Source organism: Plecotus auritus, assembly GCF_963455305.1.
Source record: "Plecotus auritus genome assembly, chromosome: 15".
NCBI classification, from domain to species: domain Eukaryota; kingdom Metazoa; phylum Chordata; class Mammalia; order Chiroptera; family Vespertilionidae; genus Plecotus; species Plecotus auritus.
In genome coordinates this window covers 4,284,516-4,305,773 of record NC_137781.1, presented here as the reverse complement: position 1 = coordinate 4,305,773, position 21,258 = coordinate 4,284,516, and the positions used below count along the sequence as shown (strand labels likewise).

The 21,258-nt window shown below is 51.3% G+C and overlaps 1 protein-coding gene across 1 annotated transcript in view; it reads left to right on the top strand.

Moving 5' to 3' along the window:
* Positions 1-3,237: 3,237 nt before the first annotated feature.
* The window catches only part of ENTREP2 (endosomal transmembrane epsin interactor 2), a gene marked incomplete at its 3' end in the record, with an annotated part of 47,096 nt that continues 29,075 nt past the window's right edge, over positions 3,238-21,258 (top strand). Inside the window, exons 1-2 of the mRNA XM_080651617.1 lie at positions 3,238-3,659; positions 20,508-20,564. Of these exons, the coding sequence (XP_080507743.1) occupies positions 3,456-3,659; positions 20,508-20,564 (261 nt within the window). The 5' untranslated portion in view covers positions 3,238-3,455. The remainder of the gene's footprint in view (positions 3,660-20,507; positions 20,565-21,258) is intronic.

Below are 21,258 nucleotides of genomic sequence, written 5' to 3'. Positions count from 1 at the left end.
GCAACCCAGTTATGTGCCCAGACCAGGAACTGAACCCACAACCCTGGCATGTGCCCTGAACGAATGGAACCCGTGACCTGGTTCATGGGTCCACGCTCAACCACTGAGCCACACCAGCCAGGCAGTAATTCTGTATTTTGTTTTGAGGAGCAGCCAGATTGCTTTCCATCTGCCCCCCCGCCTTTTCCATTCCCGCCAGCAATGAACAGGGGTCCAATGTCTCTACATCCATGCCTTCACTCGTCATTCACAGGTGTTTGCTTTTTAGTATCTTTTTATCGATTTCAGGGAGAGAGAGAGACACATCAATGATGAGCAAATCATGAATCGGCTGCCTCCTGCACGCCCCCCACTGGAGATCGAGCCCACAACCTGTGCATGTGCCCTGACCGGGAATCGAACCTGGGACCCTTCAATTTGCAGGCCGACGCTCTATCCACTGAACCAAACAGGCTAGGGCAGCGGTCGGCAAACTGCGGCTTGCGAGCCACATGTGGTTCTTTGGCACCTTGAGTGTGGCTCTTCCACAAAATACCACGTACTGGGCGAGTCTCTTTTGAAGAAGTGGCGTTAGAAGAAGTTTAAGTTTAAAAAAACTGGCTCTCAAAAGAAATTTCAATCATTGTCCTGTTGATATTTGGCTCCGTTGACTAATGAGTTTGCCGACCACCGGGCTAGGGCTAGTAGGTTTTAATGTAGTCATCTTGAGTACTAGCCAAGAGGTATTTCATTGTATAATTTTCTTATTGTGGTAAACTATACGTAGGATAAAAATTACCGTTGGACCCTTATGTCGGGTGCAATTGGGTGACATTGAGGACATTCCCATTGTTGTGCAGCCATCCTCAGCACCATCCATCCACAGAACCCTCATCTTCCCCAACTGAGACTGCCCCTGTCAAACAGTCACTCCCCCCACCCCACAACCTCCCTTCCTGTGGCCCCTGGCACCCACCCTTGTATTTTCTGTGTCTATGAACAGGACTACTATAGTGGACTCCTACAGGATCTGACCTGTGCCCGGCTCATCTCCCTCAGCACAGGTCCGCATTTCCTACCTTTTTACGACACCACATTTTGCTTCTCCACTCGTCCATGGATGGGACCCGTGTGGCTTATTTCCACCGATTGGCTATTGTGAGTGATGCGGCTATACCCATGGGAGTGCCTGCTTTCAGTCCTGGGGGGGGCATAGACTCAGAAGTGGAATTGCTGGATCCGTAAGGATCCTATGATAATTCTCTGTGTCTTTTTTTTTTTTTTTTTTGAAACACATATTGTTTTCCAAAGTGGCTACACGGGTGCTTAGAGAGCCTTTTGTTGGAGGTGTGACTAAATGAATGAATAAGGTGACGGAAACTTCCAGGCAGTCGGGGGATCTTGCTCTGGCACTGTTCCAAGCCCTGCGCATTTCTAGACAACGTCTCCAGGAAATGTGAATTTATACGCCGGCCGCTCTCAAGGATGCCTGAAGGGGCTCCGTCCTGCGAGAGATAAGAACCGGAGGAGGAGAAAGCAGCATGGGCCGCAGGCCAGCGTTTTTGAGGTCAGCCACTTTATCTGCGGAATTCCCCCCCCCCCCCCCCCCCCCGTGCGTCCCTAGGCCATCCCATTAAATTGGAAAATGGATCCGATCCCTGCTAAGGTGTTGGCTGATAAAGGCTTGAGCTATTGCCCCTTCAAGGGGAATTTGCATTTTAATAGAGGCTCAGCAAACCCCAAAGGAATCGATATCTCTAACGGTGAAATTTCAAGCATCCGGGAGGCCCTGCAGCGTTTCTTATCCAACTGGGGGGCTCTCTCCAATCTCCCACAGGCTGTGGGGGCATAACCCACCATTTCCCATTAGAACATACCATGAACGTTGCCTTTTTATGCCCCCTCCCTTCAGACTTCTTAACACTCCTGGGTCTCTTAACATGTCAATACAGTCTTTTCCCACGCAGGGTGGTCTTTAAATCGTCACCCCACCCGGCCACAAGGCGAAATATGACCTTCAAAACTTGCCATTTCTTGCCCTAACCGGTTTGGCTCAGTGGGTAGAGCATCGGCCTGCGGACTGAAAGGCCCCGGGTTCGTTTCCAGTCAAGGGCATGTACCTTGGTTGCGGGCACATCCCCAGTGGGAGGTGTGCAGGAGGCAGCTGATCGATGTTTCTCTCTCAGATGTTTCTCTCTCATCGATGTTTCTAACTCTCTCTCTCCCTCTCCCTTCCTCTCTGTAAAAAATCAATAAAATATATTTAAAAAACCCAAGAAACAAAAACCTTGCCATTTCTTGGTATTCCGAGGAAGGCGGCGATAATCGGGTATATTTACAACCTTAAACCTGGCAAAAGGGAGTGGAGATGATTTAATAGGTCCTTTTTAAAAAACAATGTATTTTTGCATTGATTTCAGAGAGGGAGAGGGAGAGAGAAACATCAATGATGAGAGACAATCATGGATCGGCTGCCTCCTGCACGCCCCCTACTGGGGATGGAGCCTGCAACCTTTGGCCCTGTGCCCTGACCGGGAATCCAACCTTGACCTCCTCCTGGTTCCTAGGTCCACGCTCAACCACCGAGCCACTCGGGGTCGGGCTTCATAGGTCCTTAAATTCGTTTTGGGTGGTTTGTGTTACCCCCAAACTTTCCACTTGGATCCAAAGCCTTGCAAAGGAAAGGTGGGTCTCAGATCTCCGTTGCGGGCTGGGGATGTTTTCCATGCAATTCCTTCGGGGCCGGGTCCTCAGGGGCTTGGCCAGGGACGTTCTGCCACTGCGGCAAAGCGGCGCCTGGGATCTCGCAATTGCGCTTTGCGAGGCTGCTTGCTGCCGCCACGCCTGGGGCAGAGCGTTTGGAAATATCGATCACACCTGCGCTCCCCACCGGCCCGGCGGTCTCTATGGCTCCCGGACCCTCACCCCCAAAAGGCGCGCACCCAGGCTCTGCCCGCGGGCCCGGCTCAGAGGCCACTCCAGCGCCCCAGCCCGGGAGGCGGCTGCCCTCGCCCTTGACACGCCGCCCGAGGTGCCCACTTCCATCCTTGCGACCCGAAGCCGCCGCGGCCGCACCTGCGCCTGCGCGCTCCCGGCCCAGCGCGCGGCTCCCAGGACAGACCGGCTCGCGCACGCGCACACGCACGCGCACGCGCTCGGGCCGGGGAGCGCACGCGCACGGGGAACGCGCGGGAGACAGCGGGAGAGGGCGCAGCGCGGCGCGCCGGGCGGCCCTGCGGAGCGGCGGTGGTGGCGGCGGCGGCGGCGGCGGCATGGACGCGGGCACCGGCTGGGGTTGCGGGCGCCCGGCTCCCCGCCCGCGGCCGCCGTACTCCCCGCGGCCCGCAGCGAGGCCGCCCCCGCGCCCGGCGCAACTTGCCGCCTCAGACCCGCTGTGAGGTGAGGCGGCGGCGGCGCCGGGCCGGGCAGGGGGGCGCGCGAGACGTGCGGGCGGCGGCGGCGGCAGCGGCGGCGCGATGCCTCCGGCCGGCGGTGCCCGCGCGCTGCCCCGCAGCCTGTCCCGCCTGCGCCCGTGCCCCGGCCGCTCCCGCGTGGTGCTGGCGCTCGGGGCCACGCAGATGGCGCTCGGCTGCCTCATCGTGGCCGTGAGCTTCGCCGCGCTGGCGCTCACCACCTCGGCCCGCGTCCGCCACTCCTGCCCGTTCTGGGCCGGCTTCTCGGTGAGTGTCGGCGGCCGGGCGGGCGGGGGACTGACTTCCCAACTCCGGGCGCGCAACTCCGGGGACCCTCCCACCCCACACTTCGCCTGTGTCCGAGCGTCCGTTCCCTTCCCTTCCCTGCCGCGGAGCCGCAGTTACTTTTCGGAGCGGAACCAGCCGGATTGCCCGCCCTTCGCCGGCCTGTGCGCCGTGGACAGGGCCCCCGCCTCCCCCCACTACACGCCCCCCCGCCCCCCTCGGCAGACAAGCGGCTGCGACCCGGCCGGGGACGGGGTGTGGGGTGGGGTGGGGGTGAACCGGGTCAGGGGCTGCGTCTCGCCCGGGGAGGTTCAGGGCGCGGGGACTCGGCGGCGGGGACTCGGCGTTTCCCGCGTCCGCAGGCGCCCCGCAGCCGGGCGTCCGGGGCCACGTTTTGTGAGACCGGTGTTCAGGTGGTTGATTCCCCATGAACGAAGCCTCCATAGGGGAAAGCCGCCAGGACATCTCTCTTCAGGGTTTGTCGCCAAGAGTTGGTTGTTTGGCCATTTTATAGCCTTTTGGTGAAAGTTGCTTCCTCCCTGCCCCCCTGCCCCCATCCCCGTCCCCTAATTAAAGAAAAAGAGTGGACCGCCCAGCTGGCGGGGCTCAGGGGTTGAGCGTTGACCTATGACCCAGGAGGTCAGGGTTCAATTCCCGGTCAAGGGCACACGTCCGGGTTGTGGGCTCCATCCCCAGTGGGGGGGGTGCAGGAGGCAGCCGGTCCATGATTCTCTCTCATCGCGGATGTTTCTCTCTCTCTCTCTCTCTCTCTCCCTTCCTCTCTGAAATAATAATAAAAAAAAATTTAAAACATAAATTAATTTTTTAAAAAAGAGTGGACCCATGGAAACAGGACAGATATTCGCAGCCCCTGTATATTTATTTGTAAAGAGAGGCAGGCACTTCTGAGAACTCTTGGCATCTGTGGCCGCCTTGGGGTTGAGGCGTAAGGATCCGCTCAGTATATGTTTTTTTTTTTTTAATATATTTTTGTTGATTTCAGAGAGGATGGGAGAGGGAGAGAGAAACATCAGTGAGAGAGTATCATGGATCAGCTGCCTCCTGCTCGCCCCACACCGGGGATGGAGCCTGCAACCCGGGCATGTGCCCTTGACCGGAATCGAACCCAGGACCCTTCAGTCCGCAGGCCGACGCTCTACCCACTGAACCACACCAGCGAGGGCCACGCAGTATGTTTTTGCTTCCACCTGGGGGAAATCCAAGAGCAAGCCGTGGGGATGGATGGATGGCTGTGTGGTGTGTGTTCTGGAGCTCTGCATTTTCAACATTTCTGCCCCGCCTCGTGGGCTGGTGTGCGTGTCTTCGGCCTCTGTTGTCTGAGTCCTCGGCGTGGCTTTTCAAATGAGATCCCAGCAGCCGGAACGGGGATCGGCCCAGGTGTGGTCGTTCATCCGAATGGGGGCATCTGTTCAAAAGGCGTGTTTCAGACCCAGGGCTGAGGCGTGGAGGGCTGATTAGGAGAAACAGGGAGCGCCACAGCTGTGAGTGCTGGAATCAGAGGGAGGAGGCTGGAGGCGGGGACCCGGGAGCCGTGGTTCAGATGGGCCACTATATATAGTCCCTGCACATCTGTTGCTCAGGGTTTTTTTGGTGTTATTTAATATGCATTGTTTTCGTGTCGGCTGTCTAGTGGGCGCTGAGGTTTACGGGTGCTGGCACCCGCCTACAGGTGGCAGACTGGTAACTTTAGTTTCCCTTCATCAGCCCTCTCCGAATACCCGCTTTCCCCATTGTGCCTTAGCCATGACTTTGGGACTCCCAAAGGGCGTACCAGAGCTGCCTTTAAAAAAAAAAAATATATATATATATATATATATATATATATATATATATTATTGGTTTCAGAGAGGAAGGAAGAGGGGGAGAGAGAGAGAGAGAGAAACATCCACGATGAGGGAGAATCATGGATCGGCTGCCGCCTGCACGCCCCCCACACTGGGGATGGAGCCCACCACCTGGGCATGTGTCCTGACCGGGAATCGAACCCTGACCTCCTGGTTCATAGGTCACCCGACGCTCTACCACTGAGCCACAAGGGCCAGGCTCTATCCCTTTTTAAACAGAGCGCTTCAGTGTTGGTGGCTGGGTGTTTTGATGTTCAGCCTAAGCTTGGCAGAAAAATCTGCCTGCAGGGCCCTGGGGGCTGGGTATTCTAACGGGGTTTGTCAGTCGGCCCCTGTACTGCTGGGTAGTTCAAAGCAGGTGGCCCCCGAGTCTTTCTTTTGCCCTTTTCAAAGGTCAGGGAGAGCTGATCTGAAACCAGGCAGTGAATGGAAAACAGCTTTTCTTTCAGGTTCAGTACTTAAGGCTAAGACATCCCCCAGAAGGAAATGTTTAAAGAGGGATTTGAAAAGAAAATCTCGCTGCGGATGAAAAGAGGCTGGCTTCTGAAAGAACCTGACTTCAGATTTCAGAGAAAAGAGAACCCTTGAGTGATTATTTCCTATAGCATTTAGGAAGCCCTGGGGCTCACTGTTTACTAGTATGTGTGAAACTTCAGCACCACGGAGATGGGCAGTGGCTTAAAGAGCGGAGACTTCACCCATGGATGGTACAGACATTACAGAGGGCGGGCAGGTGCAGTAGTCAGCTTGGGTGACCACACAAAGTACCACAAACTGGGGGGCTTAAGCTACACGTGTTTATCTCTCACTGTCCTGGGGGGCAGGAAGTCCAAGGTAAGGGTGCCAGCAACCAGTTCCTGGTGAGAGCTCTCTTCCTGGCTTGCTTATGGCCACATGATTGGGGGGTGGGGGGAAGAGAGAAGGAGAGAAAGAGATCTGCTCTCTTCTTTTTCTGATAAGGGCACTAATCCCATCACGGGGCCCCACCCTTATGACCTCATCTAACGCCAACCACCCTCTAATACCATCACATTGAGGACTAGGGGCTTCAACATATGAGTATTATTGGGGCGGAGGAGGGAGACACAATTCAGTCCAGAGCAGCAGGGGTGATAGTTATGAAAGGCGGAGGGAGAATATTGGTGTTCTTGCCTGTGATTACCTAGGCTTGCTTTTGTCCTCAGCTAAGTTGAAAATGTTTCCATTACTCTCCCTTGTAAAGCAGTAAGCACAGACCTGTTAGATGCTCCATATTTTTTGGTTCCAAAACAGATCATGGTTTTATGGGCCTGAAGGGTGTGCTGTGATGGAGGACCAGGATCAGCAGAGCCCATACCTAGAAGTAGGATTCCTGGAATGGGCACTTAATGTCATTAAAATTGCCAAATTGTTCATCTAATTTCCCTGCATTCTATCCCTATGGCTTTCCCTGTTCTAAACATTTCCTATAAATATGTACCTTCTGTGTCTGGCTTGTTACTTAGCACAGTGTTTTCAAAGTTCATCCGTGCCAGCAGGCAGAGGGAGGGGACGGCAACCGGCGGTGGTGGGGCGGCGATGGGGGCCAGGGCCTGCTGCTTGCCAGCAAGCGCTGTCCCCCATTGGCCCGCCAGGCCAGTCACCTCCCACAGAGGGGGGCCACTGGGGGCGGCGGTGATTGGCCCTCCAGTTGCCTCCTGCAGAGGGAGGCCACTGGTGCTGGGGTGATGGGGGGTGGGGCCGGCCAGTGCCATCCCCCGATTTGCCCACTGGTCGCCTCCCGCAGAGGAAGGCCAGTCTGCAGCTTAGGGGAACGGGCCTAAGCTGTCAGTTGGACATCCCCCAAGGGCTCCCACACTGTGAGAGGGCACAGGTTGGGTTGAGGGACCCCCCTGAGTGCACGAATTTTCATGCACCGGGCCTCTAGTTTCATATAAATGTGTACCTTCTGTGTCTAGCTTATTACTTAGCACAATGTTTTCAAAGTTCATCCATGTTGTAGCATGAAACAATACTTCCTTTTAATGGCAAATGATATTCCATTATATGGATATACCACATTTTGTTTAACCATCTATCAGTTGGTGGACATTTGGGTTGTCTCCCTTTTTTGACTAGTCTGAATAATGCTACTATGAACATTAGTGTACATTTCAGTTCCAGAATTTCTGTTAATTTCTCTACTTTTATTATATTATCCATGTGGTGAGATGTTGTTCTACCACTTTCCTTTAGTTCCTTAGTTACAGTTTCCTTTAGTTCTTTAACATTTAAAAAAGCTTATTTAAAGTATTTGTCTAGTAAGTCCATCGTCTGTACTTTCTCACAGGCAGTTTATTCTTTATTGCCTTTTCTTCTGTGTTGGACCATACTTATTTGTTTCTTTCCATGCCTCCTATATTTTCCTCGAAGAGTGCACATGTTTCACATTGTCATGTCATAACTCAGTAAATCGTATTCTCCCCTCCCATTGGTTTTGTAATTTCTCTGAAGGAATTTTGTGAAGCCTGCATTTCTTTTTTTTTGTTGTTGTGTAATTTCTTTATTGATTAAGGTGTTACATATGTGTCCTTCTTCCCCCATCTCCCCCACTCATACCCTCACCCCCCTGTTGTCTGTGTCCATTGGTTAGGCCCATATGCATGCATACAAGTCCTTTGGTTGATCTCTCCCCCTTACCCCCACCCTCCCCTACCTTCCCTCCGAGGTTTGATGGTCTGATTGATGTTTCTCTTCTTCTGGAACTGTTTTTGTTCATCAGTTTATGTTGTTCATTATATTCCACAAGTGAGTGAGATCATGTGATACTTACCTTTCTCTGATTGTGAAGCCTGCATTTCTTATTGTGTGTGGCCACTGAGGTATCTGCTTCATTAGCCTATGGTTTGCTAATGATTAGCTAGAAGTTTTCTTAAATACCTGGATCCACAAAAGTCTCCCTGTATTTGCCAAAGGGCTCTGTGTGCATGTTGGGGCACACCTTTAATAGTCAGCCAGACAGCCCGGCCAGTGTTGAGCACTGACCCATGTACCAGGAGGTCAGTGGTTCGATTCCTGGTCAAGGCACGTGGCCAGGTTGCTTTCTGGTTAGTGTATTGTTTGCCCAAACTGTTAGCATTACCCCAGGAAGTAGAGATTAAAGTGTTTACCTGGAAATGTTTTGACCAACACATCCCTGGGTAGGAGCTTCAGCTGTGGGAGAGTTCCCAGTCAAATGACTAAAAATAAGCCTTTTGATCTGGTGTTCCAGGGAGCCACCAGACACGTCCACAGAAACAATGGCATTTTCTAGCGAAAGAGCTCCTTTCTGTTTCCTCTGATGTGATGATTGTGGGCTGCTCCCTGCAAGGCCACCGCTGGGGCGTGAGGGCTGGAACCGGAGTGAAGAACCACGAAGCCCAGTGTGCTTACTGAGATTCCGTCGTTTTTGTTGAGCAAGCCCTCCCTGTGTTGCCGTGCGCCTCTGATACCTTTTAGCGTTCCTAACAAGTTGATTCTGACCGTTCTTGCAGTTTTCCCATAGCTTTTATTGAGGGGTAGAATTTTGCAGCTCTTTAGTGGGGTCCCCCCCCCCACCTTCTAATAATCTAGAAAAGTTTATTTCAGCATATTTAAGATGATTGTAAAGTTTCCAAAAAAAAAAAAAAAAAAAAAAAAACTTCCACTAATTATCCTTGACTGTTCTTGGCTCCAGGAAGTGTAATTTATATTGTGTTGTTTTGTGCTGTTTCTAAAAACACCCAATTAGCCTATTTTCCTAAACCAGTTTCCCCTTTCATGGATGCTTATGGGGCCAGACAGGTAACTAAGGAAGATGCTGCCTCTGCTGCTTCTGTCAGTTTCCAGAAGCCAGAGTTTTTTGTTATTTTCAGTTCTTATTTTTTTTTTGACATGAAATTCACATAACATAAAATTGAACTTTAAAAAAATATGTATTTTTCATTGAGGGACAGGCAGAGAGACATAGACTGAGGGACAGGCAGAGATAGAAACATCAATGAGGAGAGAGAATCATGGATCGGCCGCCTCCTGCATGCCCCCTACTGGGGATCGAGCCTGCAACCTGGGCATGTGCCCTGACCAGGAATCAGACTGTGATCTTCTGGTTCATAGGTAAATGCTCAACCACTGAGCCACATGGGCCAGGTTGTGATGTGGTTCTTAATTTCTCCTTGTTTTTTTATAGGATATACAGGTTTTTGTTGACACTTTTTTCTTTCAGCACTTTAAAAATCTCATTCCACTGCCTTCTGGCCTTCATGTTGTTGTTGTTTTTTAATTCTCACCCAAGGATATGTTTTTCATTGATGAGAGAGAGAGAGAGAGAGAAATTGATATTAACAAACAAAAAAAAGGAACGTCTGTACCTGCATGAAGTGCACCCACCTCCGCCCCAAGAGGGTGCAGCCTTGGGTCTCCCAGCTCTGGGTGTGGGCATGGTTCTCAGGCATCTGCGTGGGTCTCTCTGAACCACCGTACCGGCCCCATCCGAGATGAGCAGGTGTCCCTGCCGGGTGTCTTTCACAACCACATCCTGTGGCCCTCACGTTGGCGATGGGCAGGTGTTGGGTAGTCGGAGGCCATTATTTGCCAGGCTTGGTGTTTTTTTCTGGTATAAAAAAAAAAAATCCCTGAGACATTTCATAGACAGCAGTGTGTATCCGTTCTCTGAGCTCTAAGGGCTAATAACCAAAGCCAGAATCCTGGCTTCTTGGTCTCCTAGCAACCGATTCTCTCCTAGCCCTTTTTTTTCTTTTTTTGAACTTTTTGTTGAAGTCTAACATACACACAGAGAATTGCACAAATTGTCGGGTGCTCTGTCAGCTCCATGTGTTGTTTTTTTTTTTTTGCAAAATGAACATCTCTGCAGAGGCAGCACCCAGATCAAGAAGCAGAACCTCCCCTGCACCCCAAGAGCCCCTTGTGCCCCCTTCCTGTTACTAGCACCCCAAAGTCAACCCGTCTTCTGAGTTTTAGCAGCCTGTATTAATTTTTGCCTGATCTTGGAATTTACACAAACGGAAGCACAGCGTATGCATTGTTTAGTATTGGATTTCTTACACGAAGCAGCATGTTTGTGACATGCCATCCATGCCGTTGAGTGTAGCTGCGGTTCATTGGTGTCCGTTGCCATTGGATGAATCTATCAGGTTTACTTACCAGTCTGCTGTTGATGGGCATCTGGGTGGCTTCCACGTGGGGCTGTTAGGGTCGGTGCTGCCCGATGCATGCTTGTATGTGGACTTGGGGGAACCGGTGCCCCCGTTTGGATGGCGTGTGCACGGGAGTGGAATCTCTGGGCATAGGGTACACATGCGGTCACCCGTCATGGTTACTGATAGTTTTCCAAAGTGTTGTCTCGATGGCCTCTCCCTTCAGCGCTGTGTGAGGGTTCTGATTGCTCCTGATGGCCCTTGGTGGTCCTCGTGTGGCCGTTATGGTGGTCCTCGCGTGGCCGTTGTGGTGGTCCTCGCGTGGCCGTTGTGGTGGTCCTCGTGTGGCCGTTTTGGTGGTCCTCATGTGGCCGTTTTGGGGGTCCTTGTGTGGCCGTTTTGGTGGTCCTCGTGTGGCCGTTTTGGGGGTCCTTGTGTGGCCGTTTTGGGGGTCCTCATGTGGCCGTTTTGGTGGTCCTCGTGTGGCTTTTGCCCCAAGGAAGGAAGAGCCACTCGCCTGCCGTTTGCCCCCAGGTGGCATTTCCACCTCTGCTGGCTGTAAGCGTCTCCACTCAGGCACAGACTGAGTAGCAAGCAGGCTTTGCTTGGGAGGGGCTTCCGGCATCATGCTCCTTCTTGTGGCCCCAGCTGCGGTCTCGTTCCCTACCTCTGTCTGTGCTCGTTTCAGGTCAGGGTGGGAAGTGAGGTTGTCCAGTCCGGGGCGTGTAAGATGGCTGGACGCTGAAGCTCCTTGGATTTCCGACGAGGAATGTATGGCATACAGTAGGTGTGCCTGTAGCTAATGGCTTAAACTCTCTGCTAGAGGAAGTCAGACAGTAAAATTGAGCCATAAGCTTTCCAGGGGTCCTCAAACTACGGCCCGCGGGCCACATGCGGCCCGCCGAGGACATGGATCCGGCCCGCCGGGTGCCGCTGCCTGTCCTGCTTAGCAGCCGACTCGTCCCGGGCCCGCAGTGCGCATAGGAATTTGTTCATAGTTTTTTTTTTTGTTTGTTGTTGTTTTTTTTAATATATTTTATTGATTTTTTACAGAGAGGAAGGGAGAGGGATAGAGAGCTAGAAACATCGATGAGAGAGAAACATCGATCAGCTGCCTTCTGCACAACTCCTACTGGGGATGTGCCCGCAACCAAGGTCCATGCCCTTGACCGGAATTGAACCTGGGACCCCTCAGTCCGCAGGCCGACGCTCTATCCACTGAGCCAAACCGGTTAGGGCTGTTCATAGTTGTTGTTTTTTTAAACTATAGTCCAGCCCTCCAACGGTCTGAGGGACAGTGAACTGGCCCCCTGTTTAAAAAGTTTGAGGACCCCTGCACAGTGCCGTGGGTAAAGCAGAGGGACGCAGAGAAGTTAGAAGTAATGGGCAAAGATACACAAGATAGGTACCCGGTGGACAGAGCAGCAATACATCCAGGCAGGAGGCATCAAAAAGAGTGAGGAAGGTTATTTTAGAATGGCAAAAAGTAAATTCTGCACCGGAGATAGAATTGTCCCGATCCTTTACCAAAATACCACCTCAAAGTCCATAAAATAAAACATAGCGAGAAATTGACCAAAGCACAGTTGCGGTCTAAAAGGTGCTCATGTCTGCCCTTCACAGATAGACACAATGAATAAAGATAAGACACGATTTATAATATCAGAGGACAGTTGAACAGCTATGTACCACCGGCAGACAGACACCCATTTATTTCAAGTATTCATGAACCATCTTAAAAATGGATTCTATCCTAGCTCTCAAGAAAAACATGAGGTTATCCCCCAAATACTATAGAAACTGTGTACCTGTGACTGCCGTGTGAGAGCCCTGGAGTCGAGCCGTGACCTCCTGGTTCATGGGTCAACCCTCCACCACTGAGCCACACCATCCATGAAATTGGATGAATTTCTGTGCCAAAATGCAGAACACTTGTAACAGCGATGAATTCATCTGCTCGCTTTTTAAGTTAGCGTTCCAGCCTGGTGCGATGATCTCATCTCAATTGGGTGTTTGGCTTTGGAGGGCGCAGGCCCCAGGTTATAGTCCCCCCTGTTTTTAAACAAGTCCCCGTCCTTGGAACAGTCCAGGCCTCTGTGCCCGGGACCCCCACCCACGTCTCTCCCAGGCCACACAGGGGGTGGCTGCACCTGCCGCTGTGTTAACATCTTGTGGAAATAAAGGCCCTCGTCTGCTTAGCATTCCTCCAATATGCCAGTGTCATAACCTTATTAGAAGAGGAGACGAGATGGCCTGGCACTTCCTTCCTGGGTGCTCGCCAGCCTTCTGCTCAGATAACACCCCCCCCCCTCCATGATCTGGGTCTGGCCGTGATTGACGTTGGGTTTATTGATGTGCGGCTTCCTCCACTGGCTTTTTAAAAAAATCTATATTGTTGGCTTCCCACTGGCTTTTCTTTTCATCTCCAGGAATCCCCATTATGTTTTAAAATGAATATTTAAAAATCCATCTAGCGTATAACAAAGTTAAAGTCAGAGCATCAAGTGGCTGATAATGCAGGCAGCCGTCCCGGCTCTGCCCTGGGCGTGCGCACCCCACCCCAGGGACACCCACTTCCCAGTCAGTCGGGCTTGGTTGCTTTTATTCCTTTTTTGTGTGGGGAAAAACAAACAGATAGCCCTTATTTTTTTAAAAAAAACAAACGTTTTTCTTGATTTCAGAGAGAGGAAGGGTTAGAGAGAGAGAGAGAGAGAGAGAGAGAGACATCAATGATGAGAGAGAATCATGGATCAGCTGCCTCCTCCACGCCCCCCACTGGGGATCGAGCCCGCAACCTGGGCGTGTGCCCTGACTGGGAATTGAATGTGACCTCCTGGGTCATCGGTCGATGCTCAACCACTGGGCCACACTGGCCAGGGTAGAATACAGTCTTTACTATTGTCTTTGTTTGACAAACGAAAGTGACAGGAGGGTTAAATATACTCGGCACTTATAAAACGAAGAGGAAAGCTAGTCAGCCAGGTTCTGTGACAACATATTTATCATAAAGATCACAGGGAAGAAGGCAATACATTTACAAAGTAGGACAGTGTCAGGCATGCCCAACTTCCAGGAAAACAGGTAGAAATAGATTTCTTACCATTTCTCCTTTTTTATAACTGACCCCATCTTCTTCTCAGACTCCTGTTGTCAGGATCGTTACTGAGAAAAATCTCGTTGGTGGAAAAACGCTCTGCAGCGAGGCACGTAAAAAAGTTGTGACTTGACAAGTTTTCCATTAAATGAAAACTAGAAAGCGACCAGAAGATAGCGGGAAAGCTGGCAAGCTTTTTCCCCCCTTGTCAATTTAGCAGTGACAGGAGAACGGCTTCTGTGATTATTCGCCATATGAATTGGAAAGCAAGGGACGCCAACGTGGATGTTACTTTTCTTTGGTGGTGGTCAGGCAGGCCCGGACGGCTTAGTCTCCCAGGGAGCATTTACAGTCCTGAGCTTAGAGGATTCCTAGCAATCTGTTTGTAATCGCTCAATTTCTCAAAGTATGGTAGTGACTCGACCCCAGCTGATCATGGTCCTTTAAGCACTGGGACAGCCCTGGGCAGTGTGGCTCCATTGGTTGGGCGTTGTCTCGTGCACCTAAAGGTCGCCGGTTTGATTCTTGGTCAGGGCACATGCCCAGGTTTCCCGCTTGATCCCGGTAGAGGGCGTGCAGGAGGCAGCCGATGGATGTTTCTCTCTCTCTCCCCCTCCCTCCTTTCCACTCTCTCTAAAAATCAATGGCACATTCATATAACTTTTATTATAGTGTATTGCTATAATTATACTTTATTAGTTATTTTTATCTCTCACTGTTCCTAATATATAAATTAAACTTAATTTATATGGATATGTATGTATGAATGGGAAAAAATACAGTATTCATAGGGTTTGGTAGTAGGGAGGTTTCAGGCATCCATGGGGGTCTTGGAACATATCCCCCGTGGATAAGGCGGGGGGGGCAGCTGCAAAGTCATTCTCTGTATCTTCCATTTTCAATCAAGGAAATGGGGCAAAGAAAATGTCGCTCAGATAGTTAGATCCCCGGCTGAAGGACTGAGACACCCTACCTGCAGTGGAAGGCCTAATAAGGGGGAAGACTGATAAAATGGACCACAACTCCATTAGCATCCTGTGTGTGTCAAACACCCACCCCCGGGACTGGCGAGTCAGGACATAGCGCGGTCTCCCTCCCCATCCATCCCTATTCCACTAAAAGCAGCCATAAATCAATAGGGAGGCATTAAAGTCCCGTGGCAACGTCTGCAGCAGACTCTAGTCGAGTCACTAGGCACGTCGCTGAAGAGATACCGAAGGCAAGTAACCGGAAGAGTGTTGAACTTAGATGCAAATGAAAATAGCTCTTTTCTGTGTGTGTGTGGGGGGGGGGGGGCGGGGGGAGGGGAGGTCCCCCAAGCTAGTCAAGAGCCTTTTACACAGGCTCTCAGTGTGCGTGAGCGTGTAGGGGTGACTACTCTCATACCCACTGGAGGGAATGAGGACCGTGCAACCTTTATGCCTGGGGACTCACCCGTCCTATTTCAGAGGGTCCAGACTACAATCAGCGGTGGCAATGCAACCTACGTGTGAAGATACTCACTGTGGCTTTCTTGTTAATCCTCACCCAAGGATGTTTTTCCCATTGCTTTTCAGGGAGAGTGGGCGGGAGGGAGAGAGGAAGGGAGGGACAGAGGGAGACAGACCTCTAGCACAGTTCCATTTTGTTTTCCCTGATGTCCTTTTGTCAGTCCACCCGAGACTCAGTGGATCCTTGGCTCTTTGGGGGAGGTGGTGGTCTCCAGGACCATTAAAGATAGGTCAGATCAGAGCTGGTTGTGTGGGGTTATTCTTCCCAACCTCCCTCCCCCTCTCCCTCTTCCTCCATTCATTGTCCCATCCATCCATCCACCCACTGTCCACCCATCCATCTACTCACTCATCCATCCATCCATCCACCCACTATCCACCCATCCATCTACTCACTCATCCATCCATCCATCCACCCACTCACACACCCACTCACCCCATCCACTCACCCATCTCTCTACCCACCTACCCATCCATCTACCCACCCACTCACCCATCCATTCATCTATTTATCCTTCTACCCATTTCTTCATCCATCCATCCACCCACCCAGCCACCCCTCCACTCATCTGTCCGTTCATTCATCGATCCATCCACCCACCCACCCACCCACCTACCCTTCCATCCATCCATCCACCCACCCAGTCACCTACCATTCGTGCGTAATGATCTGAGTGCCTGCTGTGTGCCCGGTCCTGTGTTTGGAGCTGGGGTTATGTAGTGTTAGACAAGACAGACCAGGTCTTGCCTGATGAGCTTACGTGGCTGCCGGCAGTTCTGCTCACCCATGACTATATTTAAACTTTTCATTTGGCAAGCGTCAGGGGTGACTGACAGCTCCATCTTCGTGTTTTGTGGTTTCTAAACGTGACGCTGTTTCCTGACATTTTCATTATACTAACGTCGATGTGAGCTGGTGAATGGCAGCACAGGAACCCCCCACGTTATCAAACCTGTCAGTTCTGGGTGCTCTCTGTGATACAGTGACGCATTTGGCAATGTGGGCATGGACGGAGGACACTGGCCATCTTATATTCTGTGTCCTCGTCATGCATATTTAAACAATTCAGAAAATTTACTTTTTCCTTTTGGTATGACAGCTCAAGAAAAATGGAAAAGTGATGCTTTCAAAAATGGAAATATATTTGTTGAGTGTGTGAGAGGGTAGCTGTCCAAAAGCTTCCCCTGAGAGAATTGATTAGGAATGTTAAAGGCTAACCACAGGGCTGTTCTCAAATCAATTTCAGACTTCCAGTGATTCTAGGAACATCCCATCCCAGTTTGTGCTTTGATCATTATTTTACTCCACGGACTCTTAAACATGTCTGTTTTCTCACTCGATATTCCGTTTGAAAGATAATTTGTATAAAAGTAGGTTAGGTGCGCATCACAGTACCCCATCGCCAGAAAGAGCCAGGGAGTATTGTGCTCCGGTGGTGATGGATTTGTTCATCTCTGTGTCAGTTTTGCACGTTCAAGGTGAAGAGGTCTTAGAGAATCTCCTCAAAGCAAAATGCTAGAAGATAATGCAGCAACCTGTGTTTATTTTAGAAGGAGAAAGGGTGTTGAGCAAATTTCTCCAGGCTTTCTGTAGGTGAGATTTCTAAGCTCGTTCATGTAAATGAGCAAATGATATCTTCAGAAAAATAACAGAACGCCTCTGCATTTCATTTCTGAAAAAAAGAAAGAATGGACATGCATAAGCCATATGCAAAATATTATTAATAACAATAAATCAAGAGATGAACTGGCATAAACAATGCAGCAGTGAGCAACTAAAATAAGAAAATGTGCAAAGTTTGGCTGGTTGATACCAGTGTGGTTGTTCAGAACATCTGGGAGGTGAGGTGGCGTGGACTACACATGTACCTACAAAACCTGTGGGCGTGTGCGTACCACTGTTCACGTGTTGGATATGTAATTTCAAATAGGTGTTTAAAAATTGTATAGAAAAGAGACGTATGATTTCCACATGCCTCGAAAAAGGAAACAGCAAACCAGTAGAAAAGTTGACCAAAATAGCAAAACACAGGGATATCAGAAACACAAAGACAAGAAAATATCGTAAACAAGCATAAACACAGCCGGGGACAGCTGTCATCGGCTGTGTGAGCGCCCGAGGGACATTCGGGCAGAAGCCCTTGAAGACAAGGAAAGCACCGTGGGTCCAGTGCTGCTCTTGGACTTGGAGAGAGCTGGCGAGGAGGAGGGCTTGGTAAGGGCTTAGGATCAGGGGTGGGCAAACTTTTTGACTCGAGGGCCACAATGGGTTCTTAAACTGGACCGGAGGGCCGGAACAAAAGCATGGATGGAGTGTTTGTGTGAACGAATATAAATTCAAAGTAAAGGAGCGGAGGGGAGAGCAAGAGAACCGGATAGAACAGCCGGATCCGGCCCGCGGGCCGTAGTTTGCCCACGGCTGGCTTAGGTGCTCAGATGGCCTCCGCCAATGGTTTGATAAAATGCTGGGCTCCCTGGGCGGTACCCCCCCCCCCGTCTGTGTCGTGCATAACTTGCAGTCAACTCCGTGATAAGATGTCTTTAAAACGTGTTTGCTGTAACTTCCGAATCCGTGATCTCCATCATCATCCTAAAATGTTCTAAATTGCTGCTGCTGCTTACCGTTGGTAGTGTGCCGCATATTATTCCATTCTGACTTTTCCACTGAGCAAGACGTAATTGCTTTTGTGGAACATAGCTCTGTGGATGGTGTAATCAAATATTAAAAATAGAACTGCAGAGTTTTGCAGAAAATGCAATTAAAGAAGCCGTGGACGTGTGTGTCTCTTCACTCCTGTTCCTAACTTCTTTTCAGACTAGAGCTATTAGAGGAAATCAGATCTTGATTTGAGGTGATTTACATGGAAAATGTATTTGAATTATATTTGCAAGATCATATACACTAATATGTTACTCACATGAAAGTTCCTTTTTCTTTTTTAACTCATTATTGCGCATAGGCCTGGAGACTTAAAACAGCCTTTCTTCAGTGTGGATTTAAAAAAAAATGTTTTAATTTATTTTTAGAGAGACAGGAAGGGAGAGGGAGAGAGAGAGAAACATCCATGATGAGAGAGAATCATGGATCGGCTGCCTCCTGCTTGCCCCCTACTGGGGATCGAGCCCACAACCTGGGTATGTGCTCTGACGGGGAATCGAACCGGCGACCTTTCATTGCATGGCATGACGCCCAACAGCTGAGCTGCTGGGGAGGTCACTGCATCTGTCCAGGGCCACATGGCCAGAGGGGGACGATCCCTTCATGCAGCACAGCACTGGTTGTCCAGGCCCCCCAGCCTCTGTTTGGGGGCGTAGGAGTGTCTGAACCAGTAGGTGGACATGGGCCAGGAGTGAGGGCCCGCGGAGTCATGTGGTCTGGCTCTGCCAAGGCATTAGGGGAGTCGATGGAATGTTTGAGCAGATAGAGCAGGCTGATTTCTAAGTGGTGATTTTGCATGACCCGAGAGTGACGTTATAAATGTCCAGGTGGCCCTTGGCAGAGAACGGGTTCCCCACCCTGCTCCAGACAGTCGGCAGCGGCCTGGTCCTCACGCCCATGGGATGGTCAGCAGTGCGGGCCATCCCCCTGCCCCTCCTCCTCTGTCCTCCGGACGCTCTGCCTCCTCCCGGGGCCCCACTGAGAGCCAGGACACAGACTCGCTTGGCATACACGTCTCTGCCTGGGCAGCCTAGAGGACCGGGCAGGGCAGAGGGCAGAGGGCAGAGGGCAGGAGAGAGGGCTACCTGGGGGCTGCAAGGCCCAGGGAGGGAGGCTGGCAGCCTGCGGGCCCCGCCATGGCCCGGTCTGGACTGCAGAGGGCGCTCCGAGGTGCCACTGTGAATGTTGGGGAACTTAGGGGACGCTTCAGGGCAGGAATTCCAAGAATGGAGTGTGCTCTGGGGAGAGGGACTCAGAGGGCTCAGAACGGAGGAGCACAGTGCGGGTCTGGCCCTGAGAACAGGCCGGCTCCCGGAAAACCCAGGCTCAGGCCCTTTAGGGGACCGATTTTGGAGCCTGCCTAGGTACGTAGTGTGTGGCTTATGGCGTTAGGACAGTGGGCCTTCGGTCATAATCACCTGGAAATGGAGCAACGGTTTGTCGACCAGACAGGTTCACCTCCTGTTGTAATCGCAGTGGGTTTAGAAGTTGATGCGGGTCCGTGAGTTCGCGGCGTAATTAGACTCTGAGAGCTTTTCATTACACTTAATGTGGTTTTAATGGGATTAATGTACTGTGCCAACAAATACATTGTTTTTATTGCGCAAAGAGGACACTTCTGAAAGGAGAGGCTCAAAACGACTTGCAAATGGTTTACGTCAGTGGTCGGCAAACTCGTTAGTCAACAGAGCGGCAAACCGTGGCTCGTGAGCCGCATGTGGCTTGGGAGCCGCAGTTTGCCGACCACTGGTTTACGTAACTTGCTTCCCCAGACGGGGTGATACACCTGCCCACTTCGTTGTTCCTTTCCCCCGCTGGCTCCGGAGGAGGAGGGGGCGGGAGGCTCTCGCATGCCCTTGGGCGCTCGCTGGTTGGATTTCATCTTGGAACCTTGCATTTTATGTCTTTTTTAAAAATAGTTTTTTATTGATTTGAGAAAGAGAGAAACATCAATGATGAGAGAAATCATGGACCCGCTGCCTCCTGCACGCCCCCTACTGGAGATCAAGCCCACAACACGGGCACGTGCCCTGACCGGGAATCGAACCGTGACCTCCTGGTTCCTAGTTGGATGCTCAGTCACTGAGCCAAGCCAGCCAGCAGGCCTGCATTTATGTCTTAAATCTGAAGCGCCCCCTCCTGCCTGGGCCCTGACTGCCTGGGTGACTCATCTTCATAGGAGACCTGTGGGAAAACACTAGGACCTACTTACAATGCGGCCTCCGGAATGAGGCCCTGCGGAAGGGGGAGCCACACCTCCTCTCTTCACTGTGCCTGCTGGGATGTTGGGGTGAGGGAGAGGGGACCGTCCTCAGGATTTGAGTAACCAGGAGGAGGGGTGCCAAGCGGGAGACTGGGATGGGGAGAGGGAGTGCGGGTGCATTTTTGGACAGGAGCTGGGGAGGGAGACCTGGGGCTCTGTGCTGGAGACTAACCTGTGTGTGTGTGTGTGTGTGTGTGTGTGTGTGTGTGTGTGCGCGCGCATGTGCGTTCTAGAAGTGATCCTTCAGGTTGCAACTGTCCGTACTGTTTCGATGGTGCGTTAAAGGTCCCGAAGCATCTCACCTTCCTGCGCCGTTTGTCTTTCCAGGTGCTGCTGTCAGGACTCATTGGTGTCGTCTCCTGGAAAAGGCCCCTCTCCCTCGTGGTAAGTCGCACCTGCTCTCCGTGGTGGCCTTGGAACAGGGCTGTGGCCTCTGTGGTGCGAGCGCTTTCAGGGCGATTGGCGCAGAGTTCTGGCTCTTTTGCCCGAAGGGGAAAGCAGACTTTGCTGGAAGCGCCGTAAGTGGTGACCAAGCGCATGTGGCCTGCTCCACTTCCGAGAGTGCCCTCAGGTGTTGGCTAAGATGCTCAGGTGCCTTCCTCTCTCTGTTTGCTCCCTTCTGGTGCCCTCCTACGAGGACATGCCGTGAACCAAGACGATCTAGTAAGTGTAGATGCATTTTGTCTAGACGGGGAAACACGCGCGTGCATATAGGTTTGCTCACGTATGACCACACAGGTAGGACGTGTTTTAGCGGAGTGCAAGGAATGTCAGCTCTCTGTGTTTTGGGGCCTGCGCACCTCTGCGAAGGGATGTTTATCGGAGTAGAAGAGTGAAGAAAGGAGTATCGCTCATCCTGGCCCGTGTGGCCCATCTGTTTGGATGTCATCCGTGCACCGGAAGGTCACCGGTTCGATTCCTGGTCAGAGCACATGCCTGGGTTACGGGCTCGATCCCCAGTAGGAGGCGTGCAAGAGGCAGCCGATTGATGTTTCTCTCTCCCTCTCCCTCTCCCTCTAAAAATCAATGCATACATTTATGTATACGTGTATATATTTACATGTATATAAGTGAATGG